At 44.2% G+C, this 14,655-nt stretch overlaps 1 protein-coding gene across 2 annotated transcripts in view; it reads left to right on the plus strand.

Annotated features, from left to right (window-relative positions):
* MON2 (MON2 regulator of endosome-to-Golgi trafficking) overlaps positions 1-14,655 on the plus strand; it is a 1,036,128-nt gene that overhangs the window by 801,028 nt on the left and 220,445 nt on the right. For both annotated transcript variants that reach the window (XM_085653355.1, XM_085653354.1), the window contains exon 26: positions 12,248-12,876. In XM_085653355.1, the coding sequence (XP_085509481.1) occupies positions 12,248-12,876 (629 nt within the window). The remainder of the gene's footprint in view (positions 1-12,247; positions 12,877-14,655) is intronic.

Here is a 14,655-nt window from a genome sequence, read left to right on the forward strand (position 1 = left end):
GCGCATACGACGCCAGTGACGGATGCGGTGCCGCACAACGCGACCTACTGACTCGCAGGGGTACTGCTACGAAAAGACTTTCCGGATCCAGTCTGACGCCTGGGGATATTCTAAGGTAAGGAATCTATCACTAACTAATGTCTCTTACAGATATATTGTTACAAAAGTAGTAACTTGTGCTTTGTAGGGAAAGACTGCATCAGCAGCAGGGAAGCTGTGCAACATTACACTAACGCTGAAGAGGAAGGGAAGGTGAAAGAGAGAGAGGAGGGGCGTGGAGGAAGCAGTCAGCCTGCTCTGAAAACTGCACCGCCGTGTGAACTTTTAATAACACACAGCGACGTAACCTCTCTCTGAAGGGAACCCAGCTCTCGGATCTCAAACAACAGTAGATATGCTTCCGCACAGAGACGACAAAGCACTACGTCATATGTATATTATAAAAGTACATCTTCTGCTAAAAGAAATTTCATACACTTTATATTTTTTGACTGAAGTTTTTGACTCCTTAGATGTTGACTAACTTTACAGGGCAGCTCGTTTCCAGGGCTGGGTTTGGGATCAAGGTTCTTTTTAGATGGTTATATACTGAGTATTGCACAGAGAGAGTGTTCAATGACTCAGTCAAACTTTGAATTAAATAGTGCGTTTAATAGCATCTTTCTATAATACATGTGTTGCCTAAAAGCTGTTGGTTTTATGGACAGTTGGGATGCGTAGCTTGTCAAATATACAAATTCTTCATAGTCGCTAATTTGACAAAAGAAATGCCGGTTCATAAAATAATTTAGCAGGCGGTAGGTATCCATTGCTGTTCATGTAGCAGTTAATACTTGTATCGTTTCCGGGAACCATACTGTAACAATTGTACTATTGTGTTGCCTTGCTGTCGGCATTTACTGGTTGCTGATCAAACATTAGTGTGCTACTAAGAATTATTCATCTGTCTTTTTAACTAATCTTTTATTAGCTATAAAAATGCATATAAAACTTAACTGAGCACAGTAAAATGCCTTAACCTCATGGTCATAGACTCCTGCAGCACTCCATTTCCTGCCATCCCTCAACATCAGCCACCCCTCATCACCAGAACAGTGAAAATGTCAACCGATCTCCCAGGGTGTTGGGAGCTGGGCCTTAACAGATGTTACCTCTATATTCATTCCAACAAGCATTTGCAATGCAATAGGTCTCGCATTTAAGCGAGTTTGAGGTGTTGACATTGCAAATGACAATGCCTTTTATTTATTTTTTTCGTTTTTAAAACATAAATAAAAGGCATTGTCATTTACAATGCCAACAGTTTAAACTTGCGTAAATGCGAGACCTATTGCATTGCAAATGCTTGTTTTTGTTAAGCACTAATGAAATCTTTTTCAGAATGTGCTCTGTAATCGTAAATAACAGCCACTCTCAGTGATACAAGAATACAAACACAGGTGAAAATAGCCCCTCTATAACAAAGCCAGACCTGTATTTCGATGTGTACTCACGTTGAAAAGCATCCATCGAAAAGGGCAGAAAAATACATGCGATCATTGAACAAAAATGCACGGTACACAAAGTGACATATGCATAAGGATACAGCTGGATGTGCATTAATGATGCAGTTCTAAAAGTAAAAGCATACAGATGCTTTCAAATACACACTGACAGTAGCACCCTTAGACACTCGCACAAGGATATGAATAAGAACGATTTCACGCACACATACTCATATACAAACAATCATGCACTTATTAACACACACACTGACAAAACGATAATCATTTACAAGTACAGTACACATAGTGATGGGCAGGGTGAGTAACAGAGCCTGCACCCCACCCCAAAGCTGCGCTGAGCTCCGCGGCTTGTGTGTCACAGACTGAAATAATAACAAGACATTTTTCGCAAAACTCTCAATACATGCATATTTTTGCACGTTTTGGTTCCTCTGTGGTGATTTCTGCTGACACTTTGTTTTTTTCAGAAAATAATACTTTTCTTTTTCTTTCTTTGAACTATTGCATTTTTGCTGGTTTACATGTCACACTCAGGAAGTGACCTAAAGTTAGGTGCCTGTTCAGTGCAGACGGGTGGAAGGGTAGGAGTGGTAATTGGCGGGCATGGTCAGAAATGGGTACTGTGTCAAAACAGGGGAGTCTTATTGGTACAGGAGATATTTTGAGGAGGTGGAATTAAGGTTGTCATTAGAACTGATCGCAGTCAGTACATCAGGATCTTGTGAAGGGGGTGAGCAGAATGATCACCAAAAGCACAACACAGGTGTTTAAAATATAGTGCTTCATTTTGTTCAGGACAATTGATAAATCTACTGGTGATGAAAACCAGAAAGCTCCTGTGGACGGGTCAAACACAAAAAAGCCTCCCGTCAGAGCAAGGCAACTGATATTGACATGAAAGCCATATAATCTTTTTTTTAAATTCTTTTTATTTGAACATTGCTCATCAGACAATACATTTACAGTTGAGAGGTCTTACAATTTCCAACAGGTGGATAAATGGTGACAGTCTCAAACGGTGCTTGTACGGCCTGATGTCGACATAGAATTTTCATTACTGACAATACAACAGGCATACAACTCGCCACCCCGCTCCCTCTCCAGGTGTGTCATGGATCAGTGTCCCTGAATTCTAGCCAGGGTACCCACACCTTGTTCTATCTTTTGGGGCAGCCGTGGCTCTGATAAATCAACTCTTCTGCCCTTTGACACCAGTCAAGTTCCGGCTCCCATTCCTCAATACTTGGAGGGGGGGTGTGTGTATTTGCATCCGAGGTCCTTGCTATTTTGCACTTGGCCACTCCGGCTGCCATTGTTATCCACATTTTATGATATCTGTGCCAGTTTTCCTCCCCCTGCATCGTTAATAATCATTTTTCTTCCAAAGGCACCTTTTGTGAAACAAACCGGGACATCATCTCAGTTAGCCTGTGCCAGAACACTGTTATCTTCAAACAAGTCCACAGTATGTGGAAAAACGTGTCCTCTTGGTTGCAGCCTCTGAGGCACTATTGTGTGTCGGCCGTAACTATTTTATGTGAGAGTGTCCTCCGGTATTATGCTTGATGCAAAATATTGAGTTGAACTAATCTGAACCTGGCCCAGATAGCTATTTCTTGTGTGCTCTGGAGAGCCGCTGCCCAGTCGCTGTCATCAGTGATGCCCAGGTAACCCATCCAGGCGTCCTGCAGGGTTCCCAACAGGTCAGGGGAGTTATTAACCAGTTTTCTGTAGATCGTGGAGGTGCTTTGTCAGTTATTGGCTCAGTGAGTAAGTGATTCTCCAGAGGCGAAGCCTCTGGCAATTGTTCTCCTTCAAGGATATGCCTTCTCAGTGCATGTCGCTGTTGTTGATATTGGTACTGTTCAGTCTCCGCCATCTTATATATATATATATTTTTTTAATTATCTTTTTATTAACATGTATCGACATGAACTTATAGTACAGTGAATAAGACATTTGAAAACCCAGTGGAGACCAAATACAATCACAAAAGCAATAGGATATTACCTTGGGTGTCATGGAGAAGGGGCAACATCACAGACAATATTACGGGGCAGGACACAAATATTACCACAATACGAATTCCAGGAGTCCCAAATCTTAGACCATTTACGGGGGCAGCCACGGGCAATGTAGACTGTCTTTTCCCTGTGCATACACCAGTCGAGATCTTTCTTACAATCTGCTATTGTGGGTGCATGCGTAGCTCCCCAGAGCTGTGCAATGTTTCTCTTGGCCACCATAGGTCCGAATGTGACCCATTGAGTTGTGTAAGTGTTGAGGTCAGTGTGTTCCCAGATATTTAAAAGGCACCTGCGCGCCTCTGGGCGGAGGACAACTGCCAGAACCTCACTGATCACTTCATGCACCTTTCGCCAGTAACGTTGGATAGGTTCGCAGTGCCAGATTATATGGCTGAAAGTACCCAGTTGATTACACCCCCTTCTACAATTCCCTTCATCAGGCACCCGCATGTGCAGCAGTGGAGGTCCCATAACATAGATTCTGTGGAGGATCTTAAGTTGTATTAAACGGAGACGTGCTAGGATTGCGACTGTTCTAGGGGAGGAAACTACCTCTTGCCACTCCTCATCATCTATTTCGATGCCGTCTCTGACCCATTTTTCCCTCAGAGTGCGGAGGGGATCTTCCATGTTGTATGAGTTTTTTATATATGAGGGAAACAGTTTTCTCAGGCAAGTGTCCGTCAAGTATCCTGTCCTCTAGTGGGGAAGCGTCAGGAGGGGAGGACCCCTTGGGCAAGGCCGACCGAAGAGCATGTCGGCTCTGTAGATATCGGAACCGCCCCGAGTCTGTCATGTTGGCGCTGGAGTGTGGCAAAGCATTTCACATCACCCCCGTCCCAGAGATCCTTTAGACGAGAAATACCTATTAGCTCCCACTTGTCAAAGCCCTTTGATTTCCACAACTCACCCAGCCTCTGAGAATCCCAAAGGGGCGTTGCTAGTGTAAGTTTCTGGTCCCATCCGAGCGATTTATTAGCTGAGTGCCAGACATCAACCACATGCTTGGTGGGACCCGTGAGCGGGTATCTACCTGGTTTGGAGTAGAGCACTCGATTGTAGACACATCCAGGGAGGAGCCACCTGTCCATATTGAATCTCGGGTCATCAAAGCGGCCGTAAATGCCGTGATTAATGGCTGCAAGGTGCGCAGCCCAGTAATATTTTTTTAGTATCTGGTAAACTGATCGTACCAGTTGAGTATGAGTTTGTGCAAGGCGATGCGTTGTTTTCCATCCTACAGGAGCTCGCGTTGGAGTCCTTCAATTTCTTTGAAGTATGAATTAGGGACAGGGTCAGCCGAGTTTTGTAACTCGTACAAAAAACAGGGCAATGATATCATTTTAATGCGATCTTCCCAATTCGGGGACCAGCGCATTCCGTGAATGACTGGGTCTCTCCGGATCCATGCTGCAAGGGGTTCTAGGGCAAGTGCGAATAACAGGGGGGGATAGAGGGAATCCCTGTCGGGTTCCTTGACTGAGAGAAAAGGCGTCCGAGGTTTTGTTGTTTACTACTACTTGAGCCATGGGTTCGCATTACAGGAGACATACCCACTGAATAAAGCCTGGTCCAAAACCCAACTTCATGAGTACAGCGAAGAGGTAGGGGCACTCAACCGTGTCAAATGCCATGGTGGCATCCAGGGAAACAATAATCGCCTGCTCTCGTATGGTGGTCGCCCTACCTAATACGCCATGGACCCTGCGCAGGTTTAATGCAGTGTTCCTGCGCGGCATAAAGCCAGATTGATCAGGATGTACAAGGTCACCTATGACTTTGACTAATCTGTTAGCAAGTAATTTGGCTAGAATTTTGGGTTCTGCGTTCAAGAGTGAGGTAGGACTGTAGGAGGCGCAGTCGGTTTTGAGTTTGCCTTCTTTATGGATTGTAACAATAGTTGCAATTCTTTGGTCTGTGGGCAGCAATCCTCTTTCAAGGCTTTTCTCATACATGGCTTTTAGATATGGGGCCAGTTTATCTGGGCGAAGTTTATAAAGTTCATCAGGGATCCCATTCGGTCCCAAGGCCTTACCAGGATGTAGCGTACGGATCGCGAGTGCTATTTCGTCAGTGGAGAGGTTACTATCAAGGTACGTCCGATCCTCGACTGAGAAAGTGGGGAGAGAAATGTCCCTTAGAAGGTCTAATGAGTCATCTTCAGTGTGTTGCGTGACGGAGGTGTAAACAGTGCGGAAGTGATTGGCAAAGTGGTAAACAATATCCTGGAGGTCCGTTATGGGAGCCATCTCAGCGTCTTTGAGCTCAGGGACAAGTCTGCTAGCCCATTCTTTTTTTGTCAGACTAGCTATCAATTTCCCTGCCTTATCGCCCCAGTCGTAAATCCGGCCCATCTTGTCCCGTCCCAGTGCCTTGGCTCTGTCGGTCACTAATGCCCTGAGGCGGAGTGAGTGGAGTGCTTCAGGTGTGATATCCGAGCCCAAGTCCTGTTCTAGGCGATATATCTCCTGCTCTGCATCGGAGATGTCTTTGAGTTTGTCTTTTTTCATCCCCGCTATCAGTGAGAGGGCCTGACCTCGGAGTACAGTTATAAAGGCCTCCCACAGGGTTTGGGGAGAGTCCACTGATTCCTCATTTTCTAGAAAGTAGTTGTCTATGGATTTGATCAGGTCTTTACGGATTTTCGGGTCTAAGTAGGTACCACGGATTGATGGGGGCAACTCTTCCCACCTGTGTATGATCGAGGACTATGTGTACCCATAGCGGGAAGTGGTCGAAAATGCCCCTGGCTAGGTGCCTGATCTCGTGGATGTACGCGACCTGCGATGCGGGGACTATAATGTAGTCTAGGCAGGAGAGGCTATTATGCACCCCAGAATGGAGGGTATGTTGAGTTTTGCTTGGGTTATAGGTTCTCATCTGTCTACAAGCCCCATGGCCTCCAGGAAGCCAGATAGTGTGTGGAGACTGAGGTAGTACACGAGGGGGGTGTCAGTCTAGCGTACCCGAAAGTACAGAGTTGAAGTCTCCCCCAAGCACCAGCAATCCGTCTGTAATGCCAATAATATAGTGCTTAGATCTTTAATCGTGGTGGATTGTAAACCTGGCGGCGCATATGTGGACTTAAACGTTATGGTTTGCCCTTCCCATGTGCGGGTGACCCCGATGTACCTACCCCGATCATCCGTCCAAGTGGAGGTGAGCGATAGGGGAAATGTCTTTTTCATCATAATGCACACTCCCCGAGAGTTAGTTGTGAAACCCGCGTGTGCGACCATCGAGTAGCCCCATCTATGCATTGCCTTGCATGTGTTCCCGACCAAATGTATTTTTTGGAGCAGGACAATGTCTGGTGCAAGTCTCTTAATATACTGCAGGACAACACAGCCGTTAATCTTGTCCCCAAGACCATTAACATTCCAACTCAATATTTTAATATCTTTCTTCCACTGAGCACACATTGATAACAAACTAAAATATAGTTTCCTCTACCATAATTTCAAACTGTACTGTTGATACGAATCCAAGAACCATAAACAAATGATTGTGATCCCTCCCAACAACCCCCCTCCCTGCTTCCCTGCACTCTGGGCTCAAAACTGCCCATAATTTACCAAATGCAGAGTTCATGTCACCCAACAAAGTACTAAAAGAAGAAACTGGGGGAGAACTAGGTGTCCCGCCGTCCCACCTTCCTGTTACTCTAGGGCATAAGTTCCCTGGGCCCAGGTGGGCCAAAATTACAATACGGATTATTGTCCGAAGTCCGCAAGTGCACACCATTCTTAGCTAGTTTCTACCTGAACCTTTTTTTAGCAAGTGACAACCAAACCAGAGGGTGGACGAGCGGTCAGGGACCACTTAGAGTCTTTCTGTTGAAATCAGGCGGGCGCCATCTTGTATTCTTGACGGAGTACCTCGAATTGTATCAAGGATTGTTTCTACCCCACATCTCCCAGATGTTCTATGCCAATTAATGGCCACTTAGAGAAACCTCCTAGAGTAACGACTTCCCGGAGCAGGTCTTGATGTCATTACATATCAACAAGAAGCACAGATGCTCCAAAGCATCAGAAAGAATCTGAAGTTGATTTAGTATTGGATAAAGGCCACCATAAGTTCAACAAGGCATGTTTACTTGCGTTCTTTCTTTCACTGTCCTCTTTTTCCCCCTTTCTTTCCTTTTCTCTCTTTATGACACGCACACCAGCTTCCCATAAGATATTGTATCCTGCATGTCAAATCACTTCACTATCCATTAGGAATGCAGGAGAGGTCAAATTACCCACATTTATAATTGCCATGTTGGCTTAATTAAGGGCCAACATGCCAGACCACCATTTCTAATATTGTCAACGTAAAGCTGAAAGTCTACCTTAAGTTTCCTCATTCATCCAGTGTGAGCTGCATAAAGATATTAAAATGTGAAAGAGAATGGACAGCGAGCTTGGGTATCCCGGGTGTTAAGTCCATAGGGGTGAAGAAATGGGGACTAAGTTGAACTACCATCACCAATAAGTGGATCACTTTCTTGGCAAGGTCCTAAACCCCGTTGCTGACTCTAGGTGTTTCAGCAGTGCTGAATGACTCATTGCGGTTTGACAGATACAGCAAAGTAAGGACTTATGAATGCCTAGCATACCAAGCTGAAGCAGTGTTCCCTTCATCACTAGAAAGACCAGGCTGCCTCTTGGCCAGGCTGCAGCCGGAATTGGCAGTCATTCAGTAGCAGATCTCCTTACACATGTTTGACTGTTCACAGACAGCTTTTGTCTGGATGGATGAGCATGGGAGGCTGATGGGGAGAAACCTGGGGTATGCAACTTGGTGACGAACTTCATGTTGTCTCTCTTTATGCAGATTATCTTCTTTTATATCTTAGAGACATCCGTGACATCCTGAACACGAATGCCGAGACATACCATTCTCTGGGTGACCTGCCTGATGGTAACCTAACACGCACGGCCACACCCATCAGAGCACAGATGGATTTTTGGCAGATGCTTCTATTGTCGGTGATGGGACCCGTGGCACTTCTAAAGAAGGTGGTCCTTCCCCGAATTGGTATTATTTTTCCAGCTTACCTCCATACATCTCGACCCAGTTTTTTCGGGACCCAGAGTCCCGGATTAGGGAGTTTATCTGGCATATGGAATGCTGCAGAGTGCCACTGACAAAGCTATATCCGGCATTAGATCAGGGTGGTCTTGCGGTGCCGAACCTGGAGCAATACTAGCTTGCGTCTCAGCTGCAACGGGTAGCTAAATTCCTGTCTTGCAGTATTCTGATACGGCCACCACACTGCCGCCCTGGACGTTTCTCAGTGTGCTTCACCTGTCGCATCCAATTACTGTAGTTGCTGTGCCAGACCCCTTGTTATTGGGCATTGCACACCGCTGTTACCATCGGAGCCTCTACCTTACGTATGCATTGATTCCTTATGCACCAGCACTCGTGCTATTAGCCACTCTTCGAAATGCTACCCCTACATTTGCAGTGGAACTGGAAGCTGGGCATGTTGTGGGACTGCACACACTGGGAGATATCTACAGCGATGGAGCCCTGACCCCCTATGAAACACTGATAGAACACACTGGCCTGTCTGTAGGGCTTTTTCTTTTATACAGCTCCCTGCTGGAAACACGGACTCATTACTGGGGAGACCTAACTACTGAACCGCCGATACACTTAGTGGTACAATATCTGCAGGTCATGGGAACGGGTAGACATTTAATACACTGTCTGGCTAGCTAACTCCAAGCTCATATCATACCTTCACATGCAGCCCTGTGTGCCCACCGGGACGGTGACCTTGCAGGAACCTGAACAGATAAGGAATGGGCTGTAATCCTCGAAAGTCCCACTAACATACCACGAAATGTGAGGTTACCCCTAATACAATTCTATATAGTGCATAGAGCCTACCTAACTCCCGCAAAAATCAACTGATCTTTCCAGTGTACAAACGCTGCCTGCCCCCGATGCGTCTTGCTGGCAGCGGACTTGCTCCACATTTTGTGGTCTTCTCCTTTTCTGCACACTTACTGGCAGGTGGCCACGACCCGACTGTTGACTTGCACAGCACAACCAGCACTACAAACATGCAAAATATGCATACTGGGCATGTAGAAATATAGAGCAACCTCCAGGTTTTTAGACTTGGGCCTTATAACAGCTAAGCACTTAATAACCCAAAGGTGGAAATCCCCAGAATCCACATCCTCTGAGGCATGGATGCAGTCCTTTCTAGTGTGGGCGCAGACGAAGTGGGTGGCATTGCAGAGGGAAGACACTTTGGGATTGTGCAAATATCTGTTGTCACCCAGTTGGGACGTAGTGTTGTCCAATCTTTAACCACTTCAGCACGGGAATGAGGGGATAGCCCTAATCTGTAAGGACCACAGGGGTGATGCAGAGGATGGTTGCTTTACACCCTAGCCAGTGATTTATTATTCAACTACATCTCTCTCTAGTCAAGACCTAAATAGATTATAGACTGCTTTTCCTCCTTGCTGGTGTGATGGGGCATCTCGCTGGGCGGTGTGAGTTGGGGAAGGGGGTAGGGGGGAGTTGCTGAGATTTGGGAAATACGGGTTCCAGTTAATATTATTGTTTAGTTATTATATAATGGAATCTTTTATTTGCTTTGGTGCAGGATACAAATAGTTAATCCTGGCAGGACCCGTTTGACCTGCTTTAAACTTTCTCATTGCTAAATATCCTGCCAATGTTGATATGAGAGGGTCGATTGCTTTCTATATGTTTAGTAGGTTGTCTCACCTTCCACGGTTGTTGTACGCAGTATTCGGCAACTCTATAATATCACTCACTTGAATCACTTTGATTGTAACTGGGACTATGTTCCCGCTTTGCTTTATTGTTCATATGGAACACAGACTGTATAATTAAACTGAAACTGAATAAAAAGATGGTAGCTGTCTGCCACTACCAGAACAGTCAAAGTTGTACAAAAAGGGTTTTCTATTTTGATCTGAACTTGGTTGGTGTGGTAAGTCATCACATTTCCAATGACATTGAGTTACAACCAGGTTCGTAGCTGTCATTAGTGAAGCAGGTGCTTTGGCACCGCAGCCCAGGCATGTTAGGGATCTCTGTGCCAGTCGCGGCTGGTCCCGCGAATCAGCAGCGGGGCGGGGGGAAGTGAGGTCATGGGGACAAGGGGAAGAAGCTGAGGAAAATAATAAAAAGGACTTACCTGTCAGCCGCCCCAGCTGGCCAGCTACAGCCTCTCTTCAGTCCTCTTCCTGGTCTGCTGGAAAAGGAAGCAGGATAGGCTCTCCTGAGCCAATCACAATGCTGCAATGCAGCGTTGTGATTGGTAAGCACCCAGGCTCCCTTAAGCCAATCACAACGCTGCAATGAAGCTTTGTGATTAGTTTGAGCGGCGTGGTTCAATGCTCAGATGGGGAATGGAAGCCTGGGAATGTTCTGCAGCCTGGGTGCAGAACATGCTACGTGCGCATGTATGTTTGGCTGGCCCCAGAGGGCCGGGCACACATTCATGCACAGTTAGGAGGGTGTCACCACTCCTCCCCCCTGCACATACCACCCCCGCCCCACAAAACTGCCCAGCACAGAAAAATAAAATAATACCATTGCATTATTCTCATTTTATTTTTCCTTTTTTGTCGTGCTGAAAGACAGTGGGGCGACGCGCCTCCGTCTTAGCGGTGGAGCCGCCCCTGCTCTGTACCAAGTTATGAATGTCTGATACCACTCAACAGGTGATAGAGAGATCTATTTTCCTTATTTACATTAGGGTCCATAGCAATGTTTCTACAATAGTGTTTCCATCTGTAGGCTCTTTTGAGGAATACGTTTCTCGCTCCATAGTCGAGGCAAAATGAGAGGGGTCTAGTGATTCTTTTATTTGAGACCCTAACATTCCCTATTCTTGCAGAGGTTTTTCCTTGATGTGTTCTGTAGTCTGAATGAAGATCCATTTGTGCATGAGACTCTTATGAAATCGATTCTTGATCCATAGTAAGGCAATGAAGATTCCTCCTGGTAGTGGTGACATGATTGCATCTTCGAAGTCCGGATGCCACTCTAGTTTTGACTAGAGATCCAGCCTTTACTGGTTTCATATTGAGAGGATAAAACGTAGAGTTTTTCTCAGTTTATACAGATATTAAAATATTATTTTATTGAAATTGCTTACTTGTTCTTTTGAATTTAGGAGATCTTTCTGAAGGGAAAAGAGGAGGCTTTGAGATTTTTTTTCATTAGGGGCGATGTTGACAGTCTGATCACCTGGAGGCCTATGTCGAGACCTTGTGGCTCTCCATTTGGAGCAAAAGTGCTTTATTTTGGTTCCTACAAAAGGATTTAGTAGCCATATACCACCGACAGTTGTGATCTGTAATCTACTTCTTCCTCTTCTTCACAAGGAAACGGGTTATATGTACAAGCTTCAGTTAGGTATTACAGCCTTGCGTTTCTTTTGTTATCTGGTGTCATCTCCTGTAAATAGTCCTAGAGGGGTGAAAGGGCTTATCAAGAGGATACAGTTTTAAAGAAGCAATGTATTGGGTACACATAAGTTACTAGAGCATCACGGACGTCTAAAATATGTGTTTGGTAGGTTGTCATTTTCTAAGTATGATAATGTATTGCAGCTATACTATTATTGTATATATTGTTTTTTTCAACCACACAAATATCAAAAGTACATAAAATGGTTGACAAAGCACAGACAGGAATACAAAAATATGTTTTTTGTCTTCCGTATAGGTGATTTCACCAAAGCTTGGGATGTTCTCCTGGATCACATTGAGTCTGCTTCATTAAGCAAAAACAATGAAGTGTCTCTGGCTGCTTTGAAAAGTTTCCAGGAAATCCTACAAATAGTTAGTCCACTAAGAGACTCTGATAAACCAGAATCTATGCCTGGGATTAGTGTGCCTGTACCAGTCCTTCTGGGTCCAGTGATGGCTGCTGGTCCAGGAAGGCCACTAACTAGGATGGACTCAATTGGAGAAAAACTCAGCAGATTCAGTGCTCCTGAGCTTCCGATTGCCATGGATGAGATTGAAGATTCGGCCCTTTGGTGGGCAGCCTGGAATGCATGGTATAGGATTGGTTCTGAAAGCACAAAACCACCAGCCACATGTGACAAACTTGCTTTCATACCTAGCCAGCCGTTCCTCACAGCTTTAGTACAGATTTTCCCAGCATTGTATCAACACATCAAAACTGGTTTCAGCATGGACGATTTACAAAAGCTGGGAGGAATTTTACATGGTGCTGTATCTGTTCCCATTAGTTCAGATGCCTCTCCTTTCATCCTTCCTTCCTTTACTGAAGCTGTGTTGACAAGTTTGCAGGAGGCAGTGCTCACAGCTCTGGATGTCTTGCAAAAGGTATTATTTTATTTATCTTCTGTTAAAATGATTGGATCTGACATGTAATTGCTATTCTCGTTAATTTGTCAGAAAATTGTCTCTCTAACAATTAAATTCGACAGGTGCCAGCATCGTGAATAAAACCATACGGTGATAATCCGCAATAACAATATAGCAAAAATGGAAGTAGGTTGAGAAGTTGTTGACCCAGCCGCTGCCTTCATTTACTCTTTCCTATAGTTCACGCCAGTGAACTTGCTAAGCAAGTGTCATCCATTTAGGAATTTCTCAAATATGGGCTTCTATATATGCTGTGATCTCAGATTACATATTTTGTTCCAAGAGGTGTATGTAATGACATTGTGCAGGTTGGACATCTTGATGAATTTTGTTTTTAAATGGAGAATTTTGCATAGTCATTATCGTTCGCTGAATGGAAACTACCATCAAGAACTGGACTTTGATAGTAGGCACTGTACTACGAAATTGGTTGGAAAAGGTTGACTTTGAATGCTATCTTCCTTAACTTTCCTTTTTTTCTCTTGAACCCATGTTGTATCCCCTACTTTATTAAATCCACCCAACCCTTCAGTCAATAACAGCAATGTTATGCGCTGGTGAGTAAAGCGTAAAATTTAGAGAATGTCTTTTTTATTTATCAAAGTTCTGGAGAGTAGAAAGCTGTGGAGGACAGCGTCTTTAATTGGAAAAGATTACAGCCACTTATTCAAGGATTTTGCGCTTTGTCATTGGCTCTAAATTTTTATATAACGCAGTTCTAGTACGATGCAATGTAGTGACTGTTCCGAAATATCAAAATAGAGTGTTGTTAATTAGCATGATCAGCTTGCCCGAGGTGTGAATAGGAATTCATAATATATTTCGAACCTTACCACTTTCAAGTGGAAAGTTGTATTGTTCTGGGGAAATACTGGCAGGGGAAACGATGTAGGCTGACATTTTGAGATGCCTGTCATCCAGCCCTCCCTCCGGTTTCTGACCCATCCCTGCTTATCTGGATAATGGAGTTTTAGAGATTTTCGAGAAAGCTGACCGATCTCCAGTATAAACAGAAGTACATTTTACAATTATTAAAATATTACTGTCTCCTGTGGATGCAAACACCAGGAGACATTGATTGATATTCCCCTCCTGCTAACTCATGAAGATTTTATCAGATATTGTATGTTTTTTTGAGTTGAGACAGATAAGTTAAGTATCATGCTTTCTGATAGTAATCTGATTTAACCCCCCTCTGTTTTTTGTGTATTCGAAATAGAACACTATGATATATTCAGCCTCAGATTTGATATCTGTAACATTGTGATATTTTTCGATGTGGCTAAAGATAGTTTTCGATTTTTCACCCTCCCTGTCATTAATTAGCCCAAAATGTACAGTAAGAAGTACAGAGCGAGAGTGTGCATCGGGTCTTCCTTCTTCAGCCATTGTTTTCATGTGTGTTTTGTATGGTTTGTCATCGCTTAATGGGCTGTCCAAGAAGACCATAGCATTTTCATCGATGTTCACATTGCCCTATTTGTGTTCCCGTTTTTGTGATGAGTTTCAAGTAGTCTTTTTATTACTAGAGAGAGTTTGTGCTCTTTGATGTATTTACTTTGCCAAAACAACAGCATTTTAATAACTGGTGTATGGCTTTTATCCAGGAAGTGATTGCTGTTTGGATGCTTTAACCTGTTATAAACAGAGTGCTATTAACTAATTGCCCTTGTGCATTCATTTGTTTCTCATTGCTGGAATGATGCTGTAATGATAACATGATGGATTTACAGGTTT

Source organism: Triturus cristatus, chromosome 4_1, assembly GCF_964204655.1.
Source record: "Triturus cristatus chromosome 4_1, aTriCri1.1, whole genome shotgun sequence".
Lineage (NCBI taxonomy): Eukaryota > Metazoa > Chordata > Amphibia > Caudata > Salamandridae > Triturus > Triturus cristatus.